The 17,205-nt window shown below is 53.4% G+C and overlaps 1 protein-coding gene across 1 annotated transcript in view; it reads left to right on the top strand.

Annotated features, from left to right (window-relative positions):
• Nucleotides 1–6,361, top strand: part of NECTIN1 (nectin cell adhesion molecule 1) — a 72,474-nt gene extending 66,113 nt beyond the window's left edge. Inside the window, exon 6 of the mRNA XM_061440597.1 lies at nucleotides 2,092–6,361. Within this exon, the coding sequence (XP_061296581.1) occupies nucleotides 2,092–2,636 (545 nt within the window). The 3' untranslated portion in view covers nucleotides 2,637–6,361. The remainder of the gene's footprint in view (nucleotides 1–2,091) is intronic.
• The last annotated feature ends 10,844 nt before the right edge of the window (nucleotides 6,362–17,205 follow it).

Here is a 17,205-nt window from a genome sequence, read left to right as displayed (position 1 = left end):
GGAGCCTCTGGGTGGCTCTGAAACCATCGAGTGGCATTTCGAGGGCTCTGAAGAGCTCTGGTACCATAGGTCTCAGCGCAGCAACAAATCGGCGAGAAGCAAAATGATAGATTAGAAGTGATTGATTAGAATAGGATGCTTGTGAGGCTTATAGGCAGGTGGGCAAGGGGGTGCCACACCCCAAGAACTTACTGGGCTACAGTTTTATGATTAAAAAAAAAAAAAAAAAAAGTGGGAAGGGAGAGAAGACATCTTTGTCATTCTTAAGTAGACATCATGCTTCCATCATCAGCTCCTCCTCCAGGTTGAGCAGGGAAGTTTCCGTGTCCCTACATGGCCAAGCTAGGTTCACAAGTTGCTGTTTTTTATGTGTGCAGAGACCATGTCCTAGGGATCATTAATTTACTGAGTTCACTGGTCAGGATGTGGGTCTCCTGTCACCATTGTTTTATTGCCTGGGGGCAGGTCTTGTGCTTCTGTCGCAGGGATTTTTTGCTAAGCAAGCCTGCTTGGTTTTGTGGTTAAGCAAACTTGCTTTCTTGAGTAATCATTAGCTTACAGGGGTCTCCCACATTTTTTCTACTTACGATCCCCTCGTGGGATTAACTACTTAATCACCCACTTTGCTTTGTCTTTACACAAACGGACCCCTTCACTTGGTCCCCATGTTTTCACTAGCCCTTCTAGCATGAGCTCCTGGACAGCCCTTCATCTTCTCTTCTAGAATCCCTGCCCTGCTCCCGCCGCCGCAGACAGCACAGCACACACTCACACACCCCAGACCAGCTCCACTTCTGGGAGGAGGGACTGGCCTCATAGGAACAGGATTCCCACGGAGTGAGTGATGCTGAATCAGGGAGTGAGCTGGCAGAAACCGATTCCCAGAGGCCAAAACATAGGCCCACATCGACCCTCTCCCTTGGCCCGAAGAGAGGAGGGCTGAGAGCAGCCAAGGTCAGCCGCCCAGGCCTGCCCCAGACCTGCCCACCGGCTCCTCCTGTCCAAGGCCAGCCGCGGTCTCCAGTGCCACCCTGTGGCGGTGCTGGGCACCGCCTCCCTCAGCCTCACCTGGGGACCCCTTCGGCCTCTGGCCTGGCCCCAGGGGCACCCACCCGGCCTTTCTTCCCCACCCACCCTCTTCCTTTCTCGTTTCACTTTTTCTGCCTTCTAGTTTCTCCTCCATCCTTAGCGTGCACATATTTGTATACACACATTCATCACAGCAACACAGGTATGTGGGCTGGTGTGACAGCAAGGGCGTGTGCCCGCACACATGCTCTCCTGTGTATACTTGTCATCTTTGCTACTCACGTGCTCTCACGCCCCCTTTCTGCACGGTCATGCTGTGTCTTCTGCTCGTAGCCCACGTTGGCTGCACCCCCGGCCCCCACCTTGCCCTGAAGGGCCAGACCGCAGCCAAGAACCACAGCCCAGGTTTCTGGCACACACAGGGCATCTACAGGGCCAGCACTGGGGCTCCCATCCTCCTCTCTGTACCCTGGGAGCAGACGAAGTCAGGCGTGGGGCACCCAGTCTGCTCTAGGCTCGGCGTCTCAGAAGCCAAGGTGTGGTGCTAGGGCACAGTGACCGGCAGGTGTCAGGCAGAGGGGCAGTGGTGACCTCCGCACAGGCTTTCCGTACAAGAGAACCAACAATGTGTCATTGGCTGGTGGCCTCAGGAAAATTACTTAATCTCTGTAATCCCTGTCTCGTCGTATGCCGGATGGAAATGAATAGCATACCACTGTATGGGGTGTCAGGGACACTGAGTGTCATGCGACTGGCATGGACACCGGGTCGTGGCTGGACTGGCTCCACCTTCAAGGAGAAAGTCAGTGTGGAGGCTCTGGGGCCACGGGACTGTCTCTTCCTCTGTCTTCTCCGGCTCCAGCTACCAGCGCCGCTTGCTGGTCTCCTGGATTTGGGGGAGGGGGTTGCCAGGGGCACCTCTAGAACAAGAGCTGGCCTTGGGCTCACTTCCTGCCTTCGCCTCCCTGTCTCCCTCTCGTCTTCCTTCCCTGCCACCCCTGCTGACTCAGCCACCGGAGCAGACACTGACACTGTCCCCCTCCTTCTCTTTTCCTCACCCAGAGTTCCCCTATACCCCGTCTCCTCCCGAACACGGGCGGCGCGCAGGGCCAGTGCCCACGGCCATCATTGGGGGCGTGGTGGGGAGCATCCTGCTGGTGCTGATTGTGGTCGGCGGGATCGTGGTGGCCCTGCGCCGGCGCCGGCACACCTTCAAGGGCGACTACAGCACCAAGAAGCATGTGTACGGCAACGGCTACAGCAAGGCGGGCATCCCCCAGCACCACCCGCCCATGGCCCAGAACCTGCAGTACCCGGAGGACTCGGACGACGACAAGAAAGCCGGCCCCCTGGGTGGGAGCAGCTACGAGGAGGAAGAGGACGAGGAGGGTGGAGGGGGCGAGCGCAAGGTGGGCGGCCCCCACTCCAAGTACGACGAGGACGCCAAGCGGCCCTACTTCACTGTGGACGAGGCCGAGGCCCGTCAGGACGGCTACGGGGACCGGACTCTGGGCTACCAGTACGACCCTGAGCAGCTGGACTTGGCCGAGAACATGGTCTCTCAGAACGACGGGTCTTTCATTTCCAAGAAGGAGTGGTACGTGTAGACCCCTGTCCAGAGCCTCCGTCCCAGCCCCCACCCGCACGCCCCCTGCCCGGCCCCACCGCCCACTGCTCCAGGAGCTCGCCAGAGACTCACGCAGCTGCCCGGGGAACCTGGGAGCCCAGGGCACACGACCTGGCTTTGTTTTGATTTCCTCCCTGCCCCCTGCCCTGCCCCATGGTGTTGTGTTCACTGTGGCTTCGGTGTTGCTGTACCTTTCCTTCCCAAACCACCCCCTTCCTGCCGCCCTCTGCAGGGAGCCCTGCTCTTGTCTTGTGTACCTGGGCATCCCTCCAGGGTTTGGGGAGCCAGCCCTCCCCTGCCCCCAACACTGGAATTTGTTCGTGTCCTTCCCCTTGCTGGTGGACGGCTGAAGGGGCTCCAAGAGGAACAGCCCCCTCCCTGGACCCCAGATGCTGCTCGTTTTTCCCTGGGAGAGGGAACCCAGCAACCTCCCCATCCCACCATGAGCTGACACAGTGGGAGTTTGGACCCCTGGTCTAGGCAGCAATGGCACGCAAGAGGTAGGGGGTGGGGACGGCTTTTCCAAAGCACCCAGGGTTGTCTTTGTTCATTAAGTGAATCAAGTTGAGGTCCCCACCTGGAGCCTTGGGCAGTGTGTTTTCTTGAAGGCTGGTTTTACTTTTTTTTTTCCCTCATCAGCCTCCCAAGAGTTAAGTTGGCACAGTTCTGGTGGTTCCTGTTCGCCTGTCTGCACCCCACATAGCAGGACTCCAGGTCACTCTGGCCCACACTTCCCATCACCTCTACCAACACATACCCACACCTACATGCACACACAGGTCATTCGTGTCTACCCCTGTATTCCCCCTGGGGTCACATGCCTTACCCAGGCTGGACACTGCCCAAGGCCCGCCTCTCTGCTCCATCTTGCCCCTCCTTCCAGTGGAGAATGGGACAGGGGCGGGGGTCGGCCTTCAGAAGCTTCCAGGGAGAGCTGAGGCAAGCCCCCTAGGTGCCTCCACCCTAGCATCTCAGGCCGGCCCTTAACCACTTCCTTCAGCATGGAAGTTTCTTGAGTTTCTCCCTACCTATCATATGCTAGCAACTCTTGATTCTCTTGGGGAGTCAGAGCTGGGATCCCAGAAAAGAGTGACCTCCGGGAGTGGAGGAGGATCCACGCAGAGGGCACTGGAGAAGTCAGCAAGCACAGTTGGAGCTCCGCCATCACGGGCTGATGAGACTCTAGAGTGCAGGGAGCTCCTCGCCCACCCAAGAGAAGGACAGCATGAGGGGAGGCGGGGTCAAGGATCCTGAGTCAGCCGTTCCTGCAAACCACCCGCCCCGTCCTGCTCAGTTCTCCCTGGTCATCATTCTGGATGGGGTGGCGGGGGAACCCTGGAGATGCTTTCCCTTTGAGTTGTAGATTCCCTTCTTGAATGGGGCTCTGGGTTCCTGTCAATCACCCAAGACCGATGGTCTTCCCATGGACACCCTGGAGGAAGGCCCCTCCCGGGCCCCCTCTTCGTTCCCCCGGCTCAAAGTGCCTCAGTCCCTCCATCTGCCCAGCCCGTCCCCCTCAGCACTCTGGATGGGAGAGACCCTGGGATGGGAGAGGCAGGTTCGTGTCTGCCCGCGAGGATTCTGGTGAACTCAGCCCAGGGTGCAGAGGCTCTGTGGGATGGCAAGTGTTGAGGGGAGGGAGGCAGACCACTCTGTGCCCCACGGGCACCAACCTACCCTTGCCATAGGCTTCCCAAGGGAGCCTCCAACCCCCTCTCCTACTCCTCCCCTCCTGGGTGCTGCTATTGAACCCCTAGCCAGCTCCATCTCTGCCCTGGCAACCCTGGACCCACCAGCTGGGTCACCCTTCTCACCCAGCCCCTGCTGCCCTAGCCCTAGTCCAGTCCACCCAGTAGCCACGTAGCAGAAGTCTGAAGCCATGCCAGCCCTGGGGCGGCGCTCCCCTCTCTTGGCATTGGGGGTACTGGATGGGGTGGAGTTGGGAGAAAATTCTGGGGTCTTTCTAGCCACAGGGCAGAGAGGGTGGAGGAGCTGGGCTGCATTTCCCAGCAGTGTTATGTCCCCTCACCCCAGGGCAGAGGAGCTTTTCCATGTTACATCACTGCCCCATCCCACCTCATACCACTCTGGGCCCTCTGCTTGGCCCCTGTGCCCCCTAGCAGGAGGAAATCCCAGGGGCCTGCCAGATAGAGGCATTCTCCACCCCCTTGAAATCACAAGACTGAAAGGACTCCTCTTGTGTCTCCCTTATCCTGCAGTGCCACCCTCTCTTCCTCTTTCTGTGATGGACTTAGGAGGCCCCCAGGCCTAGCCAAAGCACTGAGTCCCCCTTAAGGCAACTCCCAGCCCTCCCCTCCAGCAAAGCACAAATTTGGGGGTCCGTGCCACATGTGTGGGCCACGTGGGAGGCTCCAGATTTGCCAGAGGCCCATCAGCAGCGTGCCCAGCTGGGGTGCTGCTACCTGGGGCCAAGAGCGGGTGTGAGGCCGGGGTCAGCACTTGGGCCTGCAGAGATGGGGTTTTGTGTGCCCTGCAAGTTTGTGGGGAGGTGGCTACTACTGCTGGACCCACAGGCAGCTGGCATGGGGAGTGGGGGAGGGGGTCTGGCCCAACAGAGACCAGGACGTCTTGCTTCTCCTCCATGCCCCCAGCATGAACTGAGCTTCTGCCTTTTGCTGGAAATGAAATAAACTTGGTCTGCATTGTGCCAAGGCCTCCCCACTTGTCATCCTGCCTCTGTGACCCTCACGGTCCTTGCCCGCCCTCTCCCCTACTCCACCAATACCCCTCCTTTCCTTAAGATTTTGATATTGTTCTAATGTGTAACAACCCTCCGAGTCCCCTTTGATCAGAAGGATCTGAAGAGCAGCAGCACAGAATCGGGGAACGCAGGCACGTGCAGCCACGTCAGGCCCAGTCCATGCGTGCACGAGTTTGCACAGGTGCCCGGCACATACACGGGCGCTCACCAGGGGGCTGGCCTGGACCTGCTGAAAGCCCTTCAGGAAAAATGGATGTCCCAGCACTCGGGCCATAAGAAAGACTCACCCGGGCCCTGTCTCCCAGGCACGTGCCCCCCGCCCTCCCCCCGCACCCGCCAACCCCTGCCATGTGCCCGAGTCACTGGTGCAATAAATCTTCTGCCATCCTCCCGAGCAGAGGAATTGGGGATCGAGTGAGGTGATATGGGCAGCTCGCCTGGAAGGAGGGGAGGGCTGCCAGGCCTCCCGGAGGCCACACAGAGACCTCCTAGGCCTGACTGCCCCCAGGAGCCTGCAGGTGGGCCCCCCAGGCCCCAGGCCCACGGGGAGATGTGCCAGGGGTCTCTGGCATAAGGCAGTTCTGGGACCTCGCTGCTGCTGCTGCCGCCCCCCAAGTGTGAGGCCAGAGGAGCCCCCATCCCACCGGTGCTGCTGCTCTTTCGACTCCTGCTGTGAGGAATGGGATTCTTGGCCAGGAAAACAAAAGTGGTTTTCTTTTTTTTTTTTTTGTATAAATGGAAAGAAAATCCAGGAGAAGCTGCCCCCCCCCCCCAAAGTGTGATGCACTACCGTTGCTTCAGTTTCTTAGTCACTGTTTTCGTCTTTGGTCCAGGGACCACCCCGCAGATTCTCCTGGTTCTAACCCAGGGGGTGTTTGCGTCACCCCCTTTTACTTGTATAAGAAAAAAAAAAAAATGATGGGTTGAAAAATGTACTGAGGAAAAAAAAATGTACTTTTTTATAAATAAAGTCTTTAAAACAACTCTGGTTCCCTGGTTGCCTTACATCACTCAGGAGCTGGGCCCTTCCCCACGGCTGTTGGGGCGGGGCAGGGTACAGCTGGATTGAGGCCGGAGCCCCAGAGCAAGGAAGGCAGACCCCACCCCATGCCCCAGGTCCTGTGGTTCTGGGACAGTGACTCATACCCCAAAGGACCCCCTGCACCAGGCAGAGGAGCCCCCTCCCCTACCCTCTTGCAGGAGCCCCAAAAGCGAACGTGCAAGTCCCACCTGGGTCCTCACCACCGCTCACAGGCCGCTTCTGAACCATCTTCCACACAAGGGGGGCAACCATGGCCTGTACCCTCGGGATGGCTTGGCTGTTCAGGCACAAGCAGTGAGGACCTGCAGGTTGAAATACTGGGGAGACCAATCGTGCAGAGGGAGGGGCCTGTGCTGGCTGGATCCCCTGTCCTCCTGCCCCAGAGCTCCCACTCAGGCTCCTTCAACACTCCTCCTCACCCCACCTCCCCACTGTCCTGCTCCTTCCTTCCGAGTCCCCTCCTGTGGCTGTTAGGAGAAACAAACCAGCAGTGTCACACCTGTCGTGTAAGACAGATCCCCAGGGACAGGACAGAGACAAGAGCTTTATCCTTTCATCTTTGGGGAGGATCCTGCCGGCTGCATCCCCTGCAAGCTCTGAGACCCCATCGCACCGCCCCCCTCCCCCCAACCAGGAGGTTGGTTGGAAGAAGGTCTCCTGCTTCCTTGGTTACCTCCCCCTCCCCATCCAGTACCATCTGCTTCCCATCTCCTGGGCTGGAATGCAGGACAAATCGATCCTGGGGTGGGAGTGGCAGGGGCTTCAGTGACTGCCCCCCTGCCAGCCACACCAGCGGCATCTCCTTTCAGTGAAATCCACACCATACCCACCCTGAGAAAAGCGTGTGGGGACTCTGGAAGCCTACACGGAGGCCCAGCAGCAAGCCCTCCAGCTCCTCTGGGGCAAGACCACGCCCTCCACACCTAGGAATGGGGCTGGAAGAGTTAGAGGCGGGAGTAGGAGAAGCCAGCAGCTGCTGGCAGCTGGCTGGGCCCCTCACTCAAAGGCCAAACCCAGCACCCCAGACTCTGTTTGGATATTGATACTTGAATGAGATGCAAATTGGTCGCTTAAGCGGTCACTTCCTCAGTTTTCCAGGCTGTCCATTTAAGTTAATTTTTAATTTGTGCAGGCAATAAATGCTTAATTACATTATTAATACATTGGAAGAGAGCAATGGACAGGATGTCCTAATTGGCATTTAACTAGAACGTTCCGGCAAATTAGCCAAGACTTTCTCCGGCAGTGGAAGGAGGGCAAGCCGATTAGTCCCAGGCACAGCCTCTCCAGGTTGGAGAAGCCAGACCCAGCCCCATCCCCCAGGGTACCAGAAGGCTGGAACATACCTAGCTTTCTAGTCGAGCTAGGCTTTGGAAGAATATCCAGCTAGTTAGGGTACTTCCGCCCAAACCTCAACCCTTGCCCTCATTCCCTACCCCATCCCCACCTTCAGCAGAGCAGAGGACCAGACCCTGGATGGCTTGGAGACAGGATTCATCTGAGAGGCTAAGGTCCCCCTGGGGTGTGCCCATTGGTGCTCTACCTCAACTATGGGACTAGAGCTTAGATAGCTGGGTGGCCAGAGCTCTTCTCTGGAAATCATGGCAGCCCCTCTCCCATCCTCCTTACCTTACCCTCTGCAGATGGTTAAGGGAAAGAACTTGATGAACTGAAGGATTCATTTACCCTCTCATGAAATCCATTCATTTGGCCACCCTGAGCCAGGCAGTGTTCCAGACTATGATAGTCCCACCCAGAATCCCTGTTTTCAAAGACTTCAGATCCTCCAGGGTCTTAAACCCCCAAACAGTGCCATGCTAGCCACGGACTGAAGCAAAGCTATGTGCAAAGTGCCATGGTTGCACTGAACAGGAAAGTCTAATTTTGTCTGGGAAGGTCTGAAAGGCTTGTAGATGATGGTCACATGTCCCCTGGGCCTTGAAGGATGTATAGGAGTTCTCCAGACCAGAGGTATACTAAGAGTATTCCAGGCCAACTTGGGATTTAGCATCTTATATTCAGTTCAGTTCAGTTCAGTTCAGTCGCTCAGTCGTGTCCGACTCTTTAGACCCCATGAATCGCAGCATGCCAGGCCTCCCTGTCCATCACCAACTCCCGGAGTTCACTCAAACTCATGTCCATCAAGTCGGTGATGCCATCCAGCCATCTCATCCTCTGTCGTCCCCTTCTCCTCCTGCCCCCAATCCCTCCCAGCATCAGGGTCTTTTCCAATGAGTCAACTCTTCACATGAGGTGGCCAAAGTATTGGAGTTTCAGCCTTAGCATCAGTCCTTCCAATGAACACCCAGGACTGACCTCCTTGAGAATGGACTGGTTGGATCTCCGTGCAGTCCAAAGGACTCTCAAGAGTCTTCTCCAACACCACAGTTCAAAAGCATCAATTCTTTGGCACTCAGCCTTCTTCACAGTCCAACTCTCACATCCATACATGACCACTGGAAAAACCATAGCCTTGACTATACGGACCTTTGTTGGCAAAGTAATGTCTCTGCTTTTGAATATGCTATCTAGGTTGGTCATAACTTTCCTTTCAAGGAGCAAGTGTCTTTTAATTTCATGGCTGCAATCACCATCTGCAGTGATCTTATATTAATTGTTCTAAAAGAGATCGTTCTAGTTCAATAAGCTCATTTGGCACATGGAGAACTGAAGCCTAGAAAGGAAACTAAAGTTTGGCAACCAGACCGTCAGAAAGCATGTGCTGAATATGCTAAAGGGCAAGACCATGTCCAGTAGGAGCAGGAGGAGTCCAGGGGAAGGAGTAACACCAGGCGCTAGTGTCTCAGTTCCCTGCCGCCGGTGTAGTGTGAACAACCACGGGGCATAAACAGGGCTTTCAGAAGCCACGCTTGGTGTCGAGTGGAGCCGCCAAAGCCCAATAGAGCCCATGGGGACGACTTCCTAGAAGAGGCAAAGTGACTCTGGTCCCAATTCTGATGTAGTTTTTTTTTCCGACACCACCAAGCAAGCAACTTGACTCTAACAGAACCTACCCAGAGGCAGTATCAGATCTCACAAGCTGAGGGCTCAGCCTCAGAAGACTTCTCCTGCTTCAGGTGCCAATCACAAGTCCAGATGGTTTCCCTGTGCTTTTGACCTACTGGCTGAGAAATCAGAGGTTCCCATGATTCCCTCCCTACCTTTGATTAATTTGCTAGAGCAGCTCATAGAATTTAGGAAACCGGTTTATTCGCTAGATGACTGGTTTAGTGTAAAAGGATCCAAACCAGGAACAGCCAGACGGAAGAGATGCAGTGGGCAAGGTATACAGGAAGGGACATGGGTCTTCCATGCCCTCTCCAGGAAGTACCCTCTCCCTGTACAAAAAGTCCCTCCAAACCTGTCCTTTTGCGGTTTTATGGAGGCTTCATCACATAGGCATGATCAATTAACTTATTAGCCATTGGTGACTGAACTCAATTTTCAGCCCCTCTCCCCTCCCCAGAGGTCAGGGATGGGGCTGAAAAATCCCAGCCTCTAATCACGTGGTTGGTTCACCTGGCAATCAATCCAGATCCTAGGTGCTTTCCCAAAGTCAACTCATTAACACAGACTCAAGTGTGGTTGAAAGGGGTGTCTTAAGAAAATCAAGACACTTTTATCACTCCTATTCCTTAGGGAATTCCAAAAGTTTTAGGATTTGTACCAGGAACAGGATGGAGGTCAAATATATACTCCCTGTTATAAGTTATAATATCACAGGTGGTGTCTGTGGTGGTTTTGTGGGAAGAGAGGCACACGGGTGGGTGGGAAAGTGGAGGAGAAAAGGGCTCTGGGAAAGCTTGAGGAGACCATTCCCAGCCAGACTCCTCAACAACCCCCTCTGCCCTGTCCCCATAGCCAGAGTCTTCTGGGGAGCAGCTCTTGGGCTCCACCTTGGTCCTGGCTTATAGGATCCCCAAACCTTACCTTCTCTGTTGATTGACAGTCCTGATGTCAGACCCTTGGTCAAATCCCACTCCCCCCAACCCCCACCATCAACTCCCAGATGAGAAACTGCAGGCACCACCCTCTCCCTCCCCTCCTCTCTGCCAGCCACTCCTTCCCCAGCTGGAAGGTGCCCTCCCTTCATTCCCTGGGGCCTCATCTACGCTGGCCCCACTGGCCCTGCTGTATCCAAGCTCCTCTTGAGCTGGGAAACATCTCGGAATGGACTTGCTTGGCTCAAGAATCAACTCCAGGGCATCATCAACACACAAAATACAGGCTCCATTGAGCCAGAGAACTCAAATTTCCAGGCCCCACCCCAGGCCAGTAGGATCAGAGCTCTGGAGTGGGGCCCAGACAGGTATATTTTCAACAAACACCCAGGAGGTCCAATGGACAGCCGGATTCAGAGCCCCTAGTGTAGAAGCAGAGGTCATCTGAGGTGTCAATCATGAGGAAGAGGCAAATCTTAAGAAACTGGGACTGAAGGGTGGGGAGGTGGGTACATTGGTGCGTTAAGGCACAGAAGAGTTTGGGTACCAAATATGCTATGTACCATCATCATCATCAATCATCATCATCCTCATCCCACCTGAGATGGGATCCAGGTGACAGTGACTGCAATAGAGGCCAGTCCCTGGAGGAAACTGAGAAGCCAGGATGGAGCTGTGCTTGTAATGCTAACAAAGCAGATTTTCTGGTTTTAGAGCATTTCTGAGCCCTTGGCCTCTGGGCACCTGTCAGAAAGAAAAGTGGCATCCTGAAAGCCCAGGCCGGCAGTCCTGCGGGTCCATCCCAAATGGAGACCATGCTCCATAGTGTTACCACCTTAGAAGAAGTGAATGAAGTTTATGAAGAAAAGTGACAGTCCCCTTAGGGCCCTGTGAACAGATGAGGGAGGGCCCTCCGGGAGAGATGGGAGGGAGGTGGCACACCTGTACCCCAGGAGCCCTTTCCTCTCTGCCCAAGGCCTGGCTGGAGGACCGCCCCCCCTCCAGAGCCTGCTCTGAGCAAGGTGTTCTATTCCACAAGGAACACAGACCTTGGGGGGATGACTGACTCAGAGCCCTACAGGCTGGGGTGCCCTCAGCCTGAACTCCTCACACACACTGTCCCCTCAGTTAGTGGCCAGCTCATCTCCATGGGACCTTCAGCTGCAAGAGAGCCTCCATGGATGAGAAAAGAGTCAGCAAGTGATGGAACCACACCAGCTGCCTCCCCACCAGGCTGCACACCCTTGGGGGCAGGCATCCTGACTTATCCATCCCTAGCACCCATCCCAGGGAGGGCAGAGCAGGTGGTCCATAAACATTCAACAGACTGAACTCATCCAAGTGAGAGTCAAGAGACTGCAGGGGGCGGGGCCCAAACTCTGAGGCAGGGCCGTCCCCAAGCAACCCTGATGGCTCTAAAGATGGGCAGCTCACTACCTCTGGAGCTAAGCCCCACCATCAGAGGGCAACTTCTCTATTCAGACGAAATTTCCCTCCCCAAAGTTTCACCCATTAGTCTAGGTATTTCCCGGAGAAGGTATACGGCCTAGCCTTCCTAGGACAGTCCTTCACTTCTCAGTTGGCTCAGAGGTAAACAACTCACCTGCCGATGCAGGAGACCCAGGTTCAATCCCTGGGTTGGGAAGATCCCCTGGAGGAGGGCATGGCAACCCACTCCAATATTCTTGCCAGAGAAATCCCTTGGACAGAGGAACTTGGCGGGCTATAGTCCATGGGGTTGCAAAGATTTGCACACGACTGAGTGACTAACCTCAGATATGCAGATGACACCACCCTTAAAGAAAGTGAAGAGGAACTAAAAAGCCTCTTGATGAAAGTGAAAGAGGAGAGTGAAAAAGTTGGCTTAAAGCTCAACATTCAGAAAACAAAGATCACGGAATCCGGTCCCATCGCTTCATGGGAAATAGATGGGGAAACAGTGGAAACAGTGTCAGACTTTATTTTTTTGGGCTCCAAAATCACTGCAGATGGTGACTGCAGCCATGAAATTAAAAGACGCTTACTCCTTGGAATGAAAGTTATGACCAACCTAGATAGCATATTCAAAAGCAGAGACATTACTTTGCCAACAAAGGTCCGTCTAGTCAAGGCTATGGTTTTTCCAGTGGTCATGTATGGATGTGAGAGTGGGACTGTGAAGAAGGCTGAGCACCAAAGAATTGATGCTATTGAACTCTTGAGAGTCCCTTGGACTGCAAGGTGATCCAACCAGTCCATTCTGAAGGAGATCAGCCCTGGGATTTCTTTGGAAGGAATGATGCTAAAGCTGAAACTCCAGTACTTTGGCCACCTCATGTGAAGAGTTGACTCATTGGAAAAGACTCTGATGCTGGGAGGGATTGGGGGCAGGAGGAGAAGGGGACGACAGAGGATGAGATGGCTGGATGGCATCACTGACTCGATGGACATGAGTCTGAGTGAACTCTGGGAGTTGGTGATGGACAGGAAGGCCTGGTGTGCTGCAATTCACGGGGTCGCAAAGAGTTGGACATGACTGAGCGACTGAACTGAACTGAACTGAGCGACTAAACAACAACTCCTGGCCAAACCTCTCTTTCGTAGGTTTCTTCCCCTGCTCTAGTCATCAGGCCACTTCGAAACAGATCTGTTAGGAACCCGGACTCAGGAGTCAGGCAAACCTGGGTTCAAGTCTTGGCTGAGTTGACCAACAGCTATGGGAAAGCATTATCTCAACGCCCAGCACAGAGAAAGTCTCAAACCTGCATCAAAAATGCCTGTGATCTTTGAACCTTGGGTGGTCATAGCATATCTATCTATAAAAGTTCATTGATTGTAACAAATACACAACTCTGGTGTGGGATTTAGGTAGTAGTGGCTGTGAATATTTGAGGGGCAGGGGGATATATGGGAAGTTTCTGTATCTTTCACTCAATTTTGCCAGAAACCTAAAACTGCTCTAAAAAAATAGCCTTTAAAAAAAAAAATCCCAGTGACTCCAGCTGTTCCTAAAAAAAAAAAAAAAAAAAAAAAAACCCATTACGGGCTCCCTCCCATTCTGAGGGCCAGGGAATAAATACGGTTTCCTGGAACTGATCTGACCAGCAGGGGATGGGGGTGGAGGAGTAGGGGATTATCTGCATGTCTTCCCTGAACCTGGTCTACTCTCTCTTGCTCTGTGGGCACAGCCAACCCAGCTGACCTCATGGTGGTGGCATGGACCACAGAGGGGCTGCATTCTGGTGGTTAAATCTCTGGATGGATGGTGGGTAGAAGGATGAGTAAACCTGTGAGTCTTTTTTGGTGTGCTGCCTCTAAGCAGATCTCTCTCCCCCTGTGCTTGGGCTGTGTATTTTGTTTCCCCTAAATGTGGTGATTTTCATGTATCTCTGCTGTGTTTTATCTTAATGACAGAGGCAGCATTTCAGTCTGTTGTGATCCTTTCAGATGCTGGCCTATCATCAGTTTAGTTCACAGCAGACATTTATTGAAAGCCTGGTGAAAGGAAAGAGGCAGGGCTTTAAGGTCCGCTGACCTCAATTCAATCCCTAGTTCTACCGCTCGTGGGCTGTGTGGGCCTTGGGCAAGTCGCTTGCCTTCCCTGGGCTTTATTTCTCAATCCAGGTGAACAGAATTCTGTGATGAATAAAGATAGCTGTATATAGAGAAAGTTCATTGTAAAGTAGATAACAGTGGCACCCACCAGAGAGGGCTGCTGTAGGGATTAAAGGAGAATCATCCTGTGGGTTTCCCTGGTGGCTCAGATGGTGAAGTATCTGCCTACAGTGCAGGAGACCCAGGTTTGATCCCTGGATCGGGAAGATCCCCTGGAGAAGGTCCTGACAAGTATTCTTGCCTGGATAATTCCATGGACAGAGGAGCCTTGCAGTGTGATCTATGGGGTCGCAAAGAGTCAGACACAGCTAAGCAATTAACACTTTCACATCCTTTGTAAAGTACTTAACAAAATGCCAGGAACAGAGTGAGTGCTCAGTTAAGCTGCTGCTGCTAAGTCACTTCAGTTGTGTCTGACTCTGTGCGACCCCATAGACGGAAGCCCACCAGGCTCCCCGGTCCCTGGGATTCTCCAGGCAAGAATACTGGAGTGGGTTGCCATTTCCTTCTCCAATGCGTGAAAGTGAAGTGAAAGGGAAGTCGCTCACTTGTGTCCGACTCTTAGCGACCCCATGGACTGCAGCCTATCAGGCTCCGCCGTCCATGGGATTTTCCAGGCAAAAGTACTGGAGTAGGGTGCCATCACCTTCTCTGTCAGTTAAGCTAAGATAATATTAGCTCTTACTATTATTTTTACCACTGAGCGTCTTCCCTAAGCAGCAGCAAACTGCAGCAGGGGAACAGAACCTGTCATGGAAACTTCAGGCATTAGGATTCTCACCAAATCCAAGTAGAATCCCAGCTATACGCCTTCCTGGCTATGGGGTGACCACCATCCACTGAGTTCTTCCTCCCTGATTTGCATCATCTGACATGACTAGCCGCTAGCTGGTGGGAGGGGCACAGGCATGGAGGGACTGTGATGTGTCCCTCACAACCACGGCCTTGGTGGGGACCCCTGTGCTAAGACATCTCTTGGTGGTGGGGAACTGGGGCCAGCTGTGGGAACAGGAGGCCACATTTTCTCCAGAGCAGGCTCTTTGATCCCTGGGTCAGGAAGACTCCCCTAGAGGAGGACATGGCAACCAACCCACTCCAGTGCTCTTGCCTGGGAAATCCCGTGAACAGAGGGGCCTGGCAGGGTGTAGTCCATGGGGTTGCAAAAGACCGGGAACAACTTAGTGATCAAACAACAACAAATTCTTAGCTTTAAAAAATGTTTATTGAAGATTACAAGCAGTATACTGTCAAATCTTTTTTTTTTTTTTTAAGCCTGGTCTGGAAGGCACCAGCAAGGTGGTGTCTGGGGTTGAGCCTGGGGTGTACCCTATTTTCTTTGAGCTCTTCATATTATTTTATGTATTTATTTATTTTTGGACACAAACCCTGCAGTGGAAGCATGGAGTCCTAACCACTGGAACTCCCACCAGGGAGTTCCCAAAGTGTCAAATATTAAGGAAACAGCTTTATATGTATACATTCATGTCATATATGGGCTTGCCTGGTGGCTCAGAAGGTAAAGCATCTGCCTGCAATGCGGGAGGCCTGGGTTTGATTCCCATGTTGAGAAGATTCCCTGGAGGAGGGCATGGCAACCCACTCCAGTATTCTTGCCTGGAAGAATCTCATGGACAGAGGAGCCTGGCAGGCAGCAGTCCATAGGGTTGCAAAGAGACAGACATGACTGAGTGACTAAGCACACATATCATATCTAAACACCCTTGTCATCAGCCCCAGATCAAGTCACAGAGGCTTGCTCAAACTCCCTCCCAGGCAGCACCCCTGTTCTGGAACTTGACATAAATGGAATCATACAGAGTGTGTACTTACTTGTGTGTCTGGGTTCCTTCACTCAGTCCAATGTCTGTGAGATGTGTCTGTGTGGTGTGTCTTTCCTGGCTGTGTAATATTCCATTGTGTGAATGTGCCACAAGGCAGCCCTCTATTCTGACATTAGTGGGTATACATGTGGTTTCCAGTTTGGGGCAATTAGGAGTAAAATTACTGCAAAGAATCTTGTATGTAACTTTGGGGCACTTACTCATTTCTCTTTTGTGTGTATGCAAGGGCGGAATTAGGATTAGTACGTGCACGTGTGCCAAGTCACGTCAGTTGTGTCTGACTCTTTCCAACCCAAAGGTCTGTAGCCCATGGATCCTCTGTCCATGGGATTCTCCAGGCAAGAATACTGGAGTGGGTTGCCATGCCCTCCTCCAGGGGATCTTCCCAACCCAAGGATTTAATCTGTGTCTCCTGAGGCTCCTGCATTGCAGGCAGTGTCTTTCCCCCTGAGCCACCGGGGAAGCCCACTAGGATTAGTGGATATAGCCAGCTTTCCAAAATGGTTGTGCCAATGTATGCTCCAGTGTAAGAGGGTTCTGATGTCCCCACCTTCTTGCCCACACTTGATATCATCTTGTCCTTCTAGATTTAGCTATCTGCCAAGGGCATAGTGGTATCTCATTGTGATTTGAATTTTAATTTCCCTGAAGACTAAGGATGTCGACACTTCCATATGACTATCAACGATTTGGAGTTTTGTAAGGAACCTTGACTTAAAAAAAATTGTTTTAATAAATTGTCATGCATTCTCTGGAGGGTCCATCCAGCCACACTGTGGTCCTCTGAGGTCAAGTCCCTGTTTTGGGTTCCTAGGAGGCATTGGGGAGTGAGGACAGGATGAGTAGAACCAGAGGAGGAGGAAGAAAGGAGAAGTCCCAGAGCAGCCCGGGAAAGGGCCAAGAATCAGGAATTCTGACACAAGACACAAAGCAACGCCCTGTGACTGAAATGAGCTGTTGAAGGGTCGTGATGATGATGCCAGGTGGAATGAGTTGAGAGGCCTTCCTTTGCTCCACACAATCGATTCATAAGCAATGCAGATTTCCTGGAGTTTCACCAAAAAGGAGGCAGGGGACCGTGAGCCACACCCAGATGGGCTTTTCACTGATGACTATAATGGGTTGGCAGGGAAGTGCAGGTGGTCAGGGGTGGACCACAAGCAGGAGGCAGGGAACCTGCTAGAAAGATGCCTGGACTAGGAGCCAGGAGGCTGAGTTCTGCTTCCTCTTTCTGCTGCTTCTCACAGAGTGACCTTGAGCAACACCCTTCACCTCTCTGACTCCATGACTTTATACACATGGAACAAGGAGCCGGGGAGATGGGAGCTTGGTGGCCTCTCCTGGGCAATCCCTGCAGATAAAGCCAGGCTGGGGTGATAGGTCCCCAGCAGCCCCAACAGTGGTGAATC

The sequence above is a fragment of the Bos javanicus genome, chromosome 15 (assembly GCF_032452875.1).
Source record: "Bos javanicus breed banteng chromosome 15, ARS-OSU_banteng_1.0, whole genome shotgun sequence".
In the NCBI taxonomy this organism is placed as follows: domain Eukaryota; kingdom Metazoa; phylum Chordata; class Mammalia; order Artiodactyla; family Bovidae; genus Bos; species Bos javanicus.
The sequence above is the reverse complement of the archived record's forward strand: the minus strand, read 5'-3'. Positions and strand labels throughout refer to the sequence as shown.